At 48.1% G+C, this 17,213-nt stretch overlaps 1 protein-coding gene across 7 annotated transcripts in view; it reads right to left on the reverse strand.

Moving 5' to 3' along the window:
- SIL1 (SIL1 nucleotide exchange factor) overlaps window positions 1-17,213 on the reverse strand; it is a 97,305-nt gene that overhangs the window by 44,026 nt on the left and 36,066 nt on the right. For all 7 annotated transcript variants that reach the window (XM_054841851.1, XM_054841852.1, XM_054841857.1 and 4 more), the window contains one exon: window positions 648-768. In XM_054841851.1, coding sequence (XP_054697826.1) covers window positions 648-768 — 121 coding nt within the window. The remainder of the gene's footprint in view (window positions 1-647; window positions 769-17,213) is intronic.

Here is a 17,213-nt window from a genome sequence, read left to right on the forward strand (position 1 = left end):
TTGAGGCATCATGAAGCTGAAGAGCCTCTCCACGCTCTGAACAGGAGGAACTGGGGGAGCGAGGGAAGCAGTGGTAAATCCCACATGCCTTAGGAAAGAAAGTTTCCCCTAATAACTAAATCTGTCTTTGTTAGGAGGGTGCCAAGCGGAAAAGCAGCAGTGCAACTTTTAAAACACATTTAAAAATGTGGGTACAGGGAAAGCGGTGTGATCGAAGGAGAACGTCGGCAATAACTGATGCGTAAATGAATGCTGCACCCAGTTAAAAACAACGTTATCTGGCTCAGGTCAACACAAAGCCCCTCACGACTGCTCTGATGGTTTAAGCTCTGAATGTAGTTTCAGACAGATTGCTGCAGATGTTTCCAAGGACTAAATGCCATTCAAAGAAGCCACACTGCAAAGTTAGTTTTGGTGTCATGGCATGAGAAGCCATGAAGGCGTCTCTGAATATGCACTCAGGGCACTTCTACTGCCATCCTGAAGGGATCACGAAGGACAAGACTCCGTTTTCTGACTGCTGAACTCTTAAACCAGCAATTAAGTCTGGGGAAGAGGCAGCGATTAAGTGCACCAGGGAACCCAGCCTCTAATAAAAGACATGAATCCTGCAGCCCACCCACTCCTGATGCTTTGCATCACTGTACCTTTGTCTTCTTCTCTCTTCTCTCATGTCACTTCTTCCATTCTCGCTGTCTGGGAGCTTGGCTTCTCTGTCTCCCGTCTGCAGATTTAATCGTACGTGTGACCCTGCAGGAACAGCTTGACCTACAAACAAAGGTCAGATCATTTTAGAGCACGTGCATTATTTCAGCTTTGAGCAAGACGGATGAGCTGAAGGCGCACACTCCTACCCGAAAGATAGGAAAGCCTTGTCCCGCATGGTGAACACGAGCAGGCTCTCTGCCGCCCACTACTCTCCCCTCCAGCAATGCCCCTTTGATCCAAGGGCCATTTTAACCTCACAGAGATGCCACCCTGACCCACCGACCGCGTCCCCATGCAGCCGGGCTGGCTCTGTGCCGCAGGGGAGCAGGGACCTCAGCCCAGCAGAGCACCAGCTCCCTTCTCTCTCCCACGCCAGTTCCTAAGAGGGCACTAAAACTCCGCATCAGGAGCGGATCTGGAGATTGCTGGAGAAAGGGGAATTGGTTGCTGATTGGGGGAGACAGCATAAAATACAGCTGCCAAAGTGAAATCAAAGCCCACTGCAGAGTGCAGCCAGGTACACTGAATATCAAGCATACCAAGGCGAGGCTGTGTTGGTTTGGAAATACTGTATTAAAAGGAATATATGATCACTACTATCTGCCAACAAAAAAAATACAGAATACATTAAGCTTTGGTTTTAAATGCAGGAAAAATGGAAAACGCAAGGCGTTTCTTTCTTGGTCACGATTCACCACAAACACATCACAGTGGCCTGTTGTTGCACTGGGATGGAGGTGGCAACATTTAGTTGCTTCTTCTTGATGTTGTTGCTGCTGCTTCTTTTAAAGCAAGAACTGTGCCTGCTTAAGAGAGCGAGGTTGCAGCTGAATGAATACAGAGGTCTGCACACAGATGGGCAGACACACAGCTGCTCACGTTCCTCTCTCAATGAGGTTTCCCTATTCAGCCTTTCCTTTATCTGTTTCCTTTTACCTAACAAGACGCCTAGGATAAAATAACACAGCATGCAGGAGACAGGTAGCATCTCCTACCAAAAGGAAGAGAAGACATGGATAATTATTTCGTACAATAAATACATGTACTCAAAGACAAAATGCTCTAGTCTAGGGAACGACCGGATTGATCTCTCCCTCTTCAAGACCAAAGAGACATTTCATTGATCAAAGGACCCGGTGCTTCCTACATAAGACTGGGATGTTTGTCACAATTCAGACAAAAACATTTCAAAGCCTAAAGCCATCCAGCAGGTATAAATGCATTTAGAAAAAACAGGAAAATGCATTTTGGAGGATTTCCTATTAGAACAGCTCCTCTTTCTCTCTACCATACCCCGTCCATAGGAAGTTGAGTTGGTCGGATATGCGAGGGGACAGATGTGATTATCTTCCCAGCTTCAACTATGCAAACACAGACTAGATATGCCTCCTCCGCACTTGGCACACTTTCCACCAACAGACCCAAACCTCCTCCTGCTCCTTTACTTGTGATACGCGGGAGCTTTAATCTGTAGGTCTATCTAGAGGAGCATCTTCCCACTTGGAAAAGCTGAGCCTTGCAGAAATTCACTGCGATAGTCGAGCTGTCCCCCTCGCAGGCAACACAGCCGGGACATGCTGGTTGAAAAGGAGATTGTAAGATCTCCACGAAAAGGACAACACCGGGTTTCCTCTCTCTGTTTCAGGAGACACCGAGGCAGGGGGCTGCCAGCAACGGAAAAAAATAATAATTATAAAATGGCATTGTGTGTGGAACATACAGATGCACGAGGACTCTTCCGCCTCCATAAGAGGAAAGCGAGGGGTGAGCTGGATCCTTCCCCTCCCCAAGCCAGCGGCTTTCCTTGCTGGGTCACAAGTGCTGGGACAGCCCAGGTTACAACCACAGCACTCACTGAAGCAGCTCCTGAATTGTCAGATGCAGGCAGAAAAAAATGTCCTCGTTACAAGAGTACAGACCTCCGTGCGACCAGTCCTCCCAGCTTCTATTTTCAGCGAGCGGTAAATAAAAGAAAACATGAACCCTGGCGTTCACAAGCTCACAAACTGAGCACGACCACATTAAGGAGGTTGCTATTGGAGAAGACACAAACCTTTCCTGCTTCTTCGCACTTTCCTAAACGAGATTTGAGCGAGACCATCCAAACCCCAGAGCAGAAATCTCAGTCCTGATGTATTTAAGCAGCTTTCATTGCTACAGGGATTTCTTCTCGCCACTGTGCACAGCAGCGCAGGTTCATGCCACAGCAGGACAAACATACTGCTTTATTAAATAAACCAAGACAGACGTCTCTGTTTTCAGCAAAAAGATTGGTGGAGTCACTTAAAATAGTCCAGATGTTCGAGACAGGATGAGGTCTTCAGTCTTGTTTAGTTTGGGGTATTCTGAAGCATTGTTTATAAAGTGTGTTTGAGGGTGGCTAAAATTGCTGATTTAAATGAGCAAGCTGGAAATCCTGAATTTTAAACATGCTTCGATATGTAGCTTCTAGACACTTCCCTTGAAAATAGTTAATACTCTTTGATTTCTATAATTTGATACTATTCAACAACTGGGAGCACGCACCAAAGCGATACACATGTAAGCAATTACACAGCTTCACGTGCTGTTGATACAGAATCATACTCTTAATAGCTTTTTTTCCTAGAGGAATTAATTTTTTACTTATTGCTTGTATTAAATTGTATTTGAGAAATGAAACTCAATTAAAAAAATATAAAAACAAGTTTACATTTAAGCAATTTTCTGACCTTTTTTTCTCCTTGACACCTTAGAAAAATAAATGATGTCTATCCAAATAGGTATGTGCTGTATGTCAGCGTTACTGAATGACTCTCACTCTCCAGAGATCAAATCCTACAGCCGCTAGATCTCACCCTGTCCTACTCCCTCGCTCCTTAGAAAGGGAAAGAAGAATTTCCATTCTAATTCATATCCCAGCTCCGAATCATCTACTGAGGGAATAGAAATAGGTGCGAAACCCCCTTCCTGAACCTGCAGAAAAGGCTATAGCCCTTGGAGGAGGGAGCCAGCAAACTCCTTCCGCCACAACTGGTTCGTATTCTTCACCACCTAGAAAACATCTCCTGCTTGGAATTTTTTAAACCGCAATTGAATTGATTTTAGTACACGTTACTGCATCAACTGGGATTGATGGATCCAAGAGGAAGCCACGGGGTTTAAGCAGGTCGCCCAGCATCCCTGACGGGGGATGCCGCCCACCAGCCATATAGTCCTTTGCCGTGCAGCCAGAAAGATAGTGTCCAACAGGTAAATACTTCCAGGGGATAACAAACCCTTTGCCACCACGCGTATGACAAGGTATTAGCAGGAATAAACGTCAAAGCAGAGCGACAGCATTTATTTTCCAAGCTGATCCTGTGGCAATGTGCTGCTATGGCGATGTTATTCCTGTTCTCGATTTAATCCCTTTATCGGCGCCCGCTGCAGCTGCAGAAGCGTCGGGATGGGCTTTGCTCTCCTGCATGAGCTGGAGCACGACCGCTTTCTGACTTAGACCGCTCTCCGGACAAACCGTCACCGTGCCTGGGTGCTGCCACACATCCAAGCATCCGCAGCCTACAAACACGTGGTCTTTTGGAGGTCTTGCCGGTGCATTAGCATTCGTCTTATTTGGATGTGTTCAGTCTGTCCTGAAAGTTGCTTAAAGTGATGCTGAGGAAAAATTTAATTTATAGCCCTATTCTTTTAATCTTGGTCAGCCAGATTTTTTCAGACATCCGTTTATTTCTTCTTGTAATATATTAGACGGAGTAACAGCACCAGAGTCAGCTTCAAGGCAGCAACTCACTTGCAGGGGTTCTGCTGACGTTTATAAACTGATCCTATTTCTTTCTTGTGTTTTATGTTATCAGCTAAACCTGTCGACTTAAATTATTGCCTTGTAACCAAATCACAGTTATCTGTTATTCTGTTATGCGTACGTTTCTAAAGCTCTATACCTATATCAAGCTTCACAGAGGTTGAAAACAAGACGATAAATAAATAAACAAATGGAAAACAGACCACACTTCCACCACACTCACAATTAAGGCAAGAATCAAGCGTGTTATATACAGGATACCTAAAAGCTGCTGTGCTGAATATGCATCATGTAGTAATATACAAGTAACCGCCTCTCTCCTCCTTTTCTAGCCCAACCAAATGACCAGCCATGTTTCCTCACTAAATGAGAAAGGTCTCATCCTGCTCAGCCCCGTTCCAGTACATTATTCCAGTTAGTACTGGCCACAAGGGGGTTTGCATCTCTGTACAGGGACAAGGCTGAGCCCCAGCTCACTACTCAGCAACAGGCAGGCATTAAAAATAACCAGGGAAGTTTTACATCATACATAGACATGCAAATCTCATACGAAGATCAGACAACAACTCACTGCTCCTGGCTGCTGCTTCCCCATCCCCTAGCCACCCCTCCGACACCCGAGCTGCCACCCATCACCCTGCCCAGCAAGAGAAGCCCAGGAGGGACATGAGACTCTCCCCCTGCAGAAACACCTCCTGGCACCACTTTGTCCCCGATGGCAGAGAAGTCTTCCCCCAGGAAGGCTTCTGCAAACAGAAAAAAGGGTGATCCAGAACCCCTGGTTTCTCCCTGAGTGTCCTCGTTTGCCATTGAGAAAAAAAATAAAAAAAAGCTATTAACGGTGTGAACACAAACCCCAGATAGGAGTCAGTAACCAGCTTTGCAGTTCTCAGAAGTCACCTTGGTATCCGAGCAAGCGTCAGATAGCATCCACCTTCCTTTACTCTTTGTTTCTCTCGGCACAGGGAGTGAGGGGAAAGGGACTTTCTTTCTAACACAGCCAACAAAAGAATCTGCGAATCGATACGTGAATGTTCCCAGCAAAACAAACCGGCAATGCTGCAATATTAAAAATAATAAGGCTGCACAAAACTGACAGAGCATCCACAAAAAGTTATCTGATGGCACCATACCTACTCCTCTAATAAAATAATGATTAAAAAAAAAAACAACACGAGGAGACAAATCCCAGGAGACAGCAGAGCTCCCCTCTGCCACATCACTGGCACCACTGACTCTAGGAGCCACCAGTGCCCCGGGTGGGTAAATGGGAGACGCTGGGGCGTCACGTGCTGGGCGTGCACAGGGGGACACAACTGCCCTGGCACTCACCCAGGCTGCCGGCTCCTGCCGCAGGCTCTGCCTGGGGAGAGGATGGGATTTCACATGAGCATGGCGCTCTGGCTGCACAAAGATGCCGCCTGTTTCTCACGCCAAATGCTGGGCTTGGAGGAAAAGAGAGGAACCAGCCGTGCTCTGACTCTGGACTCTCTGGTTAGCGCTGTTGAGCAAGGAAGCAGCAAAGCCTGGCTTCTTTTTTGCTTTTTTTTTTTCCCCCTATAAGGGTGAGTCATACCACTCCTTGGATTGCTTGTTATTTCAAAACAGAACATTTTTACATACAAAAGGAAGAGAAGATGCATAGAAGACACAGGTCAAGAAGAGATGGATTACTGATGGGAAGAGGAAGCCCAGAGCCTGAATCTCATTTTGCTACTTCCTGCCCCTTTTTCACTCATCTACAGTCTTTTGCCAGTCTTTCTGGCACTCACTGCTCCTCCCAATTAAGTGCCACCAGAAAAGGTCATTAATATGCTATATACCACCTCTTCAGACAGCTGGTGGAGAGGTTTAACAGCATCAGGCCTGGAAGCTCCCCCGCAAAGCTGCTCCAGCATCCCCCGGTGTTTCCCACCGTACCTCGCCCGCAGTGCAGGTGGTGAGGAAGCTCAGACCCCTGTGTCCACATTTCAAGTAGAAACTCCTAGGAGCCTGATGAAATGCTTTACAAAGCCACTTTGTGTGCATCTCCAACTGCCATTAGTTCTGTTTCATCTCTGACTTCTGCTGGGAAACCACAGCTGCCTGTCGAGCGCAGCACATCCTTGGAGAAGCACCGTCCTGGTCACTGCCCAGTGCTCCTGGATTTCGCAGGTCCACACCATCAGCCACAGCAGGAGCTCTAATTACCTACTGTAATTAATTATAGAGAAAACTCTTCTATAATCACTGCACGGTTGCCATGTACAGGAACTGTTCCTTAAGCATGTGCTCGCAGTGTCTGTAGGGGATAAGAAGCTGGATGAACCCCTGATGTGACCCACCGCGGCCAGTCCCATCGTGCCACCTCTCCCAGTTGCTGCCTGCCTCGGGGCTGAAGGCAGCCACACTGCTTCTGCCTGCAAATGGAAAGTCCTGCTTGGTGTCAGGCTGGTTTTATCACTGTTATTTTGTCTTATCATTGCCCCTCCATATGGACAAAGATCCTACCAACAAGGATAAAGAGACGTCCTTCCCTTCCTGGGATTACAGAGGAAACCACAAGAGAGAAGTTTTGTCCTTACAGCACAGACAAACACTCAAACTGCCGTTTTCTTCTGCCCGCCCGAGCACGCAGACAAATACTGAGCAGGAAGGGCCTGATCCCTAGATATTCAGCTCTGAGCAGCAGCTCACACCACTGTCTTCAAGAAACGCCCAAATGTGATGAATTGTCAAGAGACGGAATGAACAGTTAAAAAAACCCCTCAAAGTCAAGGATGTTTCACGTAAGACACTTTAGTTGGTTAGTTTATCTGACAAATCTTTTATATAATACTCCACGCTATGCCAATAAATATCCTGCAATTTGACCTGTCAAAATGGTGATGTCTAAATGACATCTTCTCCCACACCGATTTTGCTCCACGCTGCGGCAGAGCAGGGACAGAAGCCACCCGAAACGCTTTCAAGCTCGCCAAGAGCCAATCTGTGCTCAGTTCCACACCCAGCGCTGCTGCTGGCAGCAAAGCCATCCCCGGGAAAACCCCCAAATCACCGCACTGATACATCCCCCCACACAGTGCCACCATCTCTGCTCCCGCCCAGGCTCCTCCTGTGTCCCAAAGAAGCAGCACTGCTTTCTGCTGGACTTCAACCCTACTCGAACGGGGTGCAGAGAAAGGGCCATTTCCATTCCAGTTCCTTATTTAGCAAGAGAGAAGTGACTTACCAGTGCTTGCTGGGCTACGGTTTTCCTACGGCCAATGCCACAGAGATCATTGCGTGGACTCAGGGCGCTAAGGGCTCCTCACAACCAGGATTACAGGGAGACACATGCCCGCAGGAGACCTTGGGAGACCTTTCTTTCTTGCATCCTATGATTTTTAATGCCAACTGCTTGCTTGCTGCAGTGATAACAATGTCTTTAAACACCATCCATCAGGCCTACAGCTCAAACATTTGTTTATCTGAAAAGGGTTTCAGAGCCACTCTTTTGTCCTAGTGCTGAGAGGTCTTCTCTGTAATTTGTTTCCCTCGGCAGATATAATGAAAACGTTGCTTAAATTACTCCAGAATCAAATCCCTCCTTCCGTGATTTGATCTGCAGCTAGCGGAGAACAAAGCGTCGCAAGGAAGGGGCTTTCCACTAAGTAATACTTGGTTAGACATGCAAAAGCATCGGTTAAATTTGGACACTCGGTTGGACAACCCCTTACAAATGCCAATTGAAACCAATCCAGCGCTCTCCCACAGCACCGGTATTTATGCTCTCTCGATTGATCAGCAAGCGCCGGGGGCCGCCAGCCCAGTTATTCAAACCGGCGGCACCCCGTGAGGACCACAGCTCCTAACGCCTCTTGCCAAACCCACCTGCTGCCTGTGCTTGGCTTCGCCTCCGGCAGAGGCAGGCGAACCCGGCGGTGACAGGCGACGGACCCTGGTTGACGCTGTCGGAACAGATCCGTTTAACTCACACCTACCACCGCAAGCGGCCAGATTGTTCTGCACGTAGCCCAGCCTCGTGCAGGGGCACGCACAGAGCTGAGCTAGCTGCCTGCCTAAAAACCCACCCAACCTCGACTCCCTCGTGGTAACGCAACCACCGAGGACAAGAGAGCCGGCTGTCACGCGCAGGGCAGAGCACATACCCCCTGCGAAGTGTCTGCCACCTTCCGGGGTGCTCTGAGATAGTAAGCAATGGAAGCGAAGGTGGATGCTAGCGAGGTGCCTGGGGAGGAAGACTCTTAGGGAAGGCTCAGGAGAGGACATATGGTGCCTCTCTGACGGGAGTCGCTGCTGTAGCATCTGTTGATATATCTTCTGCTGCTGCCAATATAGAAAAGCTTCATATGGTGAAGAGCTCCTTGCAACAAGTGCTTCTGCCCTTCCACCTCCCTCTCTGCGAAGGCTTCTCTCTCACTTGCGCTGCAACAGCAGAAAATACACCAGGAAAAAAAATAATAGTGTGGAATGAGGAGGAAGGGTTACCCTTTTGTAAAATTGGCAAAAACACATGTTTTCACTTTATAAGCAAAGCTTTATCTCCAGCTTTGAGCCAGTCATTTCTTATGCATTACCACAGACCGTTGTTTGCAGCATGATGCATGTGCTTAGTGATTCAATACGAAGCACTTAATTTATTTCCTCCTCTGATATTGGGCTCGATTCTGTGAACTGTAGCAGTTTAGAGAGTTTAATCCCACAAAGGTCTGGGCAGCAGAAGAAAAGTGGAGATCGAAGGTGCCCAGCCACACTCGGATTATTTCAGCTATCAAACGGCATGCTGGGCTGCAGGGACACCGCAGTGACCTTTGTCTCACCATGTCGTCAAGTCAAGATCCAAGAGAAACGTTATTTACAAAAGCGAGTTTTAATCCCTCTCTGGCTCACTAAGTTATTTATCCCCAACCCTACAGTAGTTCATAATGTCACTATTAAATAATTGTCATCCCACAGGTGTATTTGTTACACTAGAAAGCCCATCTGGGACGCTGAAGGCTTATCTACGTTCAGAGAAGATCAATGCAGAACATAGGCAGAGAAGGACGAGGGGAACAACCAGGAGAATTTAGAACCTGACAAAAGGAACTGAGGATGACATTTATCCTGCCAAATTTTAGGCATCTAATACCTTTTTGAGCCAGGCACCATTGGCTTCTTTACTATGACAGAGATTAACCTCCAGAACATCATCAACCACAGGTGCCTTCCACATCTGTTGCCCTCAAAGAGCCTCTCTTCCTCTCTCCAGTGACTGTTGAGACGACCACCACAGATGAAACTAAGGGCAGAGAAAAGCACCCCCAAAGAACTCAGCAACACGGAGACATGGAAAGGACGCAACTGCTCCCTAGGGAGGGATAATCCGTCAGGACCAACACCAGCGTGAAAACCAGGAGGTGTAAGCCGGCCATGGTTAATCTGTGGTTGGAAATGAGGAGCTGAAGCCTAAGACCATGCAATAGGACAAAAAAGGGGCAAAAAAAGAAACTATTATCAAGGGGAGGGCTGGGAAGCTCAAGAAGGGGACTTCACAACCAGGTCTCAGTGATCTCTGTTCCTGTCCTCAGCTTCTGTGTTTAGAACTCGATCAAGGCTGGAACTGGAAAGATAAGACATGTACAACAGAGGAAACCCAAACTCCCTTCTCCCAGCTCAGGCTATCACCAGGAGTGTTTTGGGACATGCTGTACTGGTGGCAAGGCGTGCATTATTGACTCGGATCGCATCTCTACTCGATGTGTGTCCAGCTGGCTCCTTGCACACTTTCACACCAGCAGCCACAGTAACATCCCGGCACCAATGTTTCCCAAGCCCAGAGCACCCACCAGAGCCAGGAGAGCCCAGGTCTGCAGACGGTTGGACAACACTTCTGCAGTGCAAAGCTGAAAGGTGCCTGATCCGAACCGCCTGGCTGCGAGACAGCAGAACGTTTTGGAGAAACCTGTCTGCTAGCTACCCTGCCAAGCTATAGCAAGAACGAATTTGAATAATAAAAGCTGGAACACGAAGACGCCTCGGAGAGAGCGTTGGTATAGTGCTTTCCTAAGCTTCAATTTAAAGCCTCGTTTCTATAGCTAATGCAGCCGTAAGGGACATTAGCCTAATTTTTGTCAAGAGAACTTGTCAACACTGCAGTATTTAAGACAGATGCTAAGGACTTGTTTTATCTTGCAGATAGATCACTGAGAAAGAAAGTAGTTGTGCCACACTCGGTTCACAGGAAAATAAATCGACATTCTCCCTGGGCCTAATCAGGGGACGCTGTTTTATAACACCATGCGTGCGACAGCCTCACATTTTATCAGTGCACATACTGCAGCTGAGATCGGATCCAAATCCACCGTGGGGTTAGATAAGGGAACCCACGGGGAGGTGCTTTAGATGGGCCATCGCTGCAGATGGGTGCCTAGGGACACAGAGCTTGTCATTTCCCTTCCACAGATGTGCAGAAAAAGATTTGGGCCAAATCCTGAAGGGTTGGGTCTTTCTACTCACGGTGCTCACCAGCTGAGCCACAACCAGTGGACTACAATTTCACAGCTAAGGGGAGAAAACTGGCGGTGGAGGTAGAGAATTGGCTTTGACTCCTCAGAGGTTTAGGTAGGACATCGAAATTGCCTGGCCCAATTTTGAGAGATGCTCCATGGGTGAGTCAGCAGAAAGTGAAGAAAAGAGAGGCTGTACCCTGCGTCTTTAGAAAAAAAACTGTTTGCATGATCCTGCCCCCATCATAACTCACTTTAAAGAATTAAAACGTTCCCAGGAGCCTGGGTGTGTTAATGCTGGCACGACTTCACGCTTCCCACATGCCAGCCTCAGAGTTGCAACAAGTCCAAGATAGTAACGCTGGTGCCGTGGCATAAAAGTGAGTCCAAGACTTGCAGCTTCCTCACTGCAAAGTTGAAAATGCTCTTTTATTTGCAGTTGTCACTCAGAAGTAACAGCACTATAACCTTGGCTTTGGAACAGAAATCGGCTTGCAGAGGAAGCCTGCGGGAGCGTGACCCTGGGCTGCGGACTCGTGGGCAGGAGGGTGGCTCTGCTCTGCTACGGATTCTGCACTCACAGAGGAACTAAATCATTACAACGGCCAGAAATGTCCCTCGGGAAGGAAATCCTCTCAAAGATAAATCAATAACTCGCTGTCATTTTAGCATGCAGACAGGAGAATTTACATTGCCAGGAAGGCTGAGAGCTCTGCCACGGAGACAGAGCCACAGCAGCATCAAACGGCCCTGCAGCGATCCTCTGCGCAAGAGCTCAGGCTCTGGGTATTTATTGCAACGCCAGGAGCCTGGGCTCTGCCGTGCCGGGACCTCTACAGACCCAGAACGAACCGCAGCAGCAGGGATGTGGTAGGGCAAGGCTCCCTCGCGATGAACCTACCTTTCCCCAGCTGCGTCCCAGCTGCCCTCCTCCACAGCGGCGTGGCTGCTCTCTGCAGTCGTGGCAGAGCTGGCAAACGCTCCTGGATCTCACAAGACGTGCAAATATGAAGCGTGAGCTAAAACGAGCACAGGAGTACAGGGGGGAGTGCTACAGCCACAGCCTTCACCCCCTGGCCAGGGTTACAGGGGTTCCCACCAGCCAAACCAGCTGCAAAATAAGGCGAGACAGTGATCCGCCGCATCACGCTGTGATTAATGAGACTGCAATTTACGTGATTATATTAATGCAAAGTACACTTGGACCAATAAGTTCAAGGAAACTAATGACACTTTACAGCGCAGTTCAATGCTAAGCAGTAACTCTGGCAAAGAGGGGAAAAAAAAAAAAAAGGACCCTAATTATTCAGTAGTTGTTCTCCTCCCAGATTCTCAGGGTCAGCTTGGAGGAGAAGGTGGCCTGAATTATATTTTCGTTTCCAGAACATCAACAGAATTACTAACTAAGTTCCAGCGGCAAGGTCAAAGCCTGCCCATAGTTATGCATGCCATCGCCTTCCCGACTGCCGGCTCCAGCAAGCAGCGGCACCGCTGGACCCAGGAATATCTCAGGCTGCCCGTGTCCTCTGCAAGCGTGTGCAGAGCACCTGTACTCTGTGCTGCTCCTCCTGAGACACAGTACCAGTGCTTCTGTCACCTCTTTGCTCTGGTCCCCAGCATGGATGGATAAACTACAACAACTAAACCCTTAGAAGCTAAAACTGACCTCCCTGAAGCACAGCATGTTTTATGTGTCTAGGAGTTGAACCTTACTGCAGATAAGCCCGAAATGCAACACCCCAATTCAGCTGGCAGCAATTTACTGCATACCCAGACCACCCTCACACCGCTTCTTGTTGCGACCAAAGCCCTCAGCAGACGGGGAGCCTGCGCTGCCAATGCACAGCAGGCTTGGAAGCAGCGCGCCTGCAAGCAGGTCAAGCAACAAGCATGTCCGTACCTGCCCATAGATCCATGGAGTGGGACTGCTCACCACCCTGCTTCACAAGAGCTTGAGGCACGTGCAAACCCTCCTCACACAGAAAACTTCTGTTGCTGCTCTTTCTCCTTCGTGCTTTTAGGACTTGCCATGTGCGTGCACACACACACACGGTTCTCTGTCCTCTTCAGTATCCTCTTCCCCTGCTGCACCCACCTGGAGTAACGGATGCACTTTGGAGTGCCTGTGCTGGGCACTCCTCACGCCTTCCTTTGGTCCCAAGCAGCTCTCAAATAGATGTGCCCATGCTCCATCAACGCTGACGTGCTCTGAGCGCCTATATCTGCAAATCCAACTTTACAGCACTTACTGGTGTTTCCAGACTATTTCAAGTTGGGGCTCTGGGCAACCTGGCCTAATGGAGGGTGTCCCTGCCCATGACAGGGGGGTGGAACTAGATGATCTTTGAGGTCCCTTCCAACCCAAACCAGTCTACAATTCTATGAGACTTGGACTTTGCACCTGATCTGTTGACAAAGCCGACCCAAGGGGCAACGTCGGAGCTCATGTCAACGCTGATCCAAAGAGCTGAAGATGCATTATGACCACTCCAAACAAAACCAGGACAACCCACTACACTTCTACAATACAGAACACAAAGCTGCCCAAGAAGCTGTGGCAGAACAACTTTGCGAAGGCAACACAAAAGAGAAGACCTCACAAGTGTGCCGCCGTGTCCGATATAAAAGCAAAATCAAAACCGTAATTAAATGAATGGTCACAAGTTCGGTGTCTTAAGATTGTACTACTCACAGGCTACAAGCCAGCAAAGCCCTCGTGGTACCTCCCAGGCTCAGCAGCGGCATCCTGCAAGACGGAACGTGCGAAAAAGCCAGCTCGGCGATGATCAGGAAGACATATCCAAAGTAATCCGTCACATGGCAATCTGCGTGCACCCAAATGTCCCGTGACACAATTAGAAATCAATAGCAAGACGCAGAAACCCTCAACCACACAGTAAAATATAAAGACCACTTGTAATATTGATTTTAAAAGTGCCTCAGAGAAGACAGTTGCGAAGGAGCCTGAGAAAGCAAAGCGAAATGCCTGAATTGAAGCCTTTTTTTCCTCAAAAAGACATTAATAATGGATTTTCAATGCAAGAAGAAAAACTGAAACCCACACCAGATTTTCCTGGTAATAACAGCTTTCTGCAAAGCCCAACTATTAATGTAACAGGGACGTCCGTCAATCAAGCACACAGAAAGTACTTTGAGAGCTAAAAAAGGAGCAAGCAAACATCTGCTTTTGGCAACTTAAATTTTGCCCTTAAGCACAAGGAACATAATAAATTATTGGAAGGTTTGGCTTGAACTTATTTTCTTCCATCCTGGAGAGCTAAATGCTGAGGACTGGGGTAAAGGTACACAAACACGCTGCTGCCGTGATTTGTGCTTGACAAAAAAATGGGACGAACGGACACAATTGCATTTGTAGACTGAGGAACTCTTGAAAAATGTCGGTGCCGCTCTCAGCACCAACAAGGCAACGAGGTCCCGACAGCAAACAAGTGGCAACACCCACAGAGAAGCGACAGTGAACTATTCTTTGAGCCCGCAGCTTCAGCAACCACCTTTTTTGTTATTAAGGAAAGTCTTGTGAATCCTTCTCCACCTTCAGCCATCCTCAGCAGGTACCGGGTTGGGGTGACAAGGCATGCAAACTTGCTCCGAGATGACAGCCGCATCCCTCCTCGTTACGGCTCTTCTTTTCCCCTTGCCGCACACTGCCCGCAGGAGGCTGCGGTGATTAAGGCAGGTCATCAGTGCCTGCGTTTCTCAGTGCTCTCATCAAGCAATGCTTCGCATTTCGGGTCCATCCACCCAGATGAGCACTGACTGGGGTGTTAGCAGCAAACCTGAGGAAAGCTGGATTTACACCAAAAAACCCAGGTGCCAAAGAAAGTAATTGGGGTGCCCCCATGCCTCCAATATTTCCTTTTTTTTAAAAACACAGTAGGTCAAAACAAGTGCTGGAGATAATGAACAGAATCTACTGATTCAACCAGAAGCTGCAGGCATTGCTGCAACTAAGTCTTAATAAATTCTGAAGAGTGACACTATAAAATGACATTATGGAAGTGTGTATTTATTGTCTCCCCATGCTTTCTGTATCCAAGGTACAGCATTACACTTAATAACAGTTTTTCTCCCCAGCTGCCAGTGTTGCAAATCCTGCCTGACACCTGACAAGCTAACGGTTGGGGTTCACCCCCCCCAAATACACACATCTCCACCCGATATAAAGCTTTGGTGGCATGAACAGGGATAAATGATTAAACCAACGCCACCGAGGCGATGCACAGAAGAGGGCACGGTGTCTTCCTCGTCTCTCAGGTGTGCAGCTCCACAGGGCTCACTGCGATGCAGCAGGAGGGTGTTTTTGTCACTCCTCTGCCAACAGAAGCGATGCAGACAAGGAGCAGCCGCTGCAGGAAGGAACCTTCACACACAGCCATGTTTCAGAGCAGAAACACGGCAAGAACAGCCGAGTATCGCTGCCACAGTCCGCCGGAGTGCTGCACCACAGCCTGTGCTGGCAGAGCAGCCCCGCAGCGAGCTCCTGCCCGGTGCTGCAGCAAGCTCTGGGCAAATCCTTGTGGAGAACCAGGTTGAACCAGAGGTCCTCTGGTTCCACATGCCAGAACTGTGGGAAATCTCCCCTTCCAGGGTTCCCAGCTCAGCTACCACTGCGATGTGCACTCCAGTGATCCCATAGCCCCTGGATACAATCTTTCTCAAGCGTGGTCTTCATAGAGTGTCTTGTTTTACCTGTTTGTGTAGTATTCCTAAGTCTGCAAGAAAATCACCTTGGCACTCATGCTGTCCACGGGCAGTGCCTTGCGTTGCGGATAGATACTTGACAGGGATAAAGATGCTATTGTCCCACCCCGGTCTGCATCACCTGCACTGCAGGGGGGACAAAAGAAATCACATGAACCATCTCTAGTCCACTTCAAGGGGAAAAAAACCAAAACAAAACCTCACACACAGAGATCAGTTTATCAAGTATAGCAGAGAGCAAAGAGTAAAAATAGTCAGTGTAGGTGGTTTCACCCAGCCTGAGGATCTTTGTTGGAGTGGATAAAGGAGAGCACATACATTTCCTCCTCATAAAGCGGTTGCATTAACACCTCTGACTGACACAGCCCTTCCTCCTCTCCTGCTTGCCAGCAAGACTGGGCTTTCCCCACAGACGGCAGGGTGAGGTACAAGCTCTCCTCTGCTCCTCCTTCAGGACATGTCTTTTCCACTTCAGGATACAATCCAAAGGTTTGGAGAGCATCTGAAGAGATCAAAGTGGGTGGAAAGCTGATAAAACAGGGTTCAAGTGAAAAGCCTCTTGGCTTATCTTCCAGCAAAGGCTCTGGTCCTGCAGGGCACCTTCACTCCAGCCCTGCTGGACACACAACTCCCCAGTAGCTGGTCTCAGTCATCACTTTCTGCTGCCTCTCTTCAAAGAAGTCTCCAGCAACTCTTCCCATGTTTGCTCCATTCAGGTTTCAGCTGATGTTAGCAAAGGGGGAACAGTCAGCATCACCACCAAGGTCTGCAGCTCCCTGGGGAGCCCACCACGAGATCCTCTGTCTTAACAAAGGTACTGCCATACAGTGTCACAGACTGGTTGAGGGTGGAAGATGCCTCTGGAGATCATCCCATCCAACCCTTGCTCAAGCAAGGTCACCTTGAGCAGGTTGCCCAAGACTCTGTGCAGCTGGGTTTTGAATATCTCCTAGGATGGAGGCTCTACCACCTCTCTGGTGGAGTTGACCTCCAGCATTCAAGCACCCTATAGTAAACCAGTTTTTTCTATGTTTAAGTAGAGTTTCTTCTATTTTAGCTTTCACTGTCAAGGTCCCTTTGAACAGCAGCCACTCCTCCCAGGTTTGTGTCATACAGTCTGTAAATACTAAGCCTTCGCAATTTGCCACCTCGTTACAGCTCTAGTTAATTGAGATACAGAGAGGTCTAGTCATTTCTGTATGTTATCAAGTGCAGAACAGTGAGATAACTGTAATTAGGAGCAACCTGGATAACAGGTTAAATGATAGTATAATTAATGAAGAACAGTTGGGCTTTGTTTCAAATAAGAAAAGCAGCAGATAATATCAAAATGTAAATGCATCTTAAAATAGTCTCAGTGATAACTTAAAGGTGCTTTTAGAAACACCGCCAGACAGAAATGGAAAGGTTTCGCTTGGGCTGAATGACAAATCCTAAAAATAAAACCTGGTCTGGGGTTAAAATGTAAATTGTTGATTAGATCTATTTATTCACACCCTGCAGTGACGGGAGAGACATACAGCCTAACG

Source organism: Grus americana, chromosome 14 (assembly GCF_028858705.1).
Source record: "Grus americana isolate bGruAme1 chromosome 14, bGruAme1.mat, whole genome shotgun sequence".
Lineage (NCBI taxonomy): Eukaryota > Metazoa > Chordata > Aves > Gruiformes > Gruidae > Grus > Grus americana.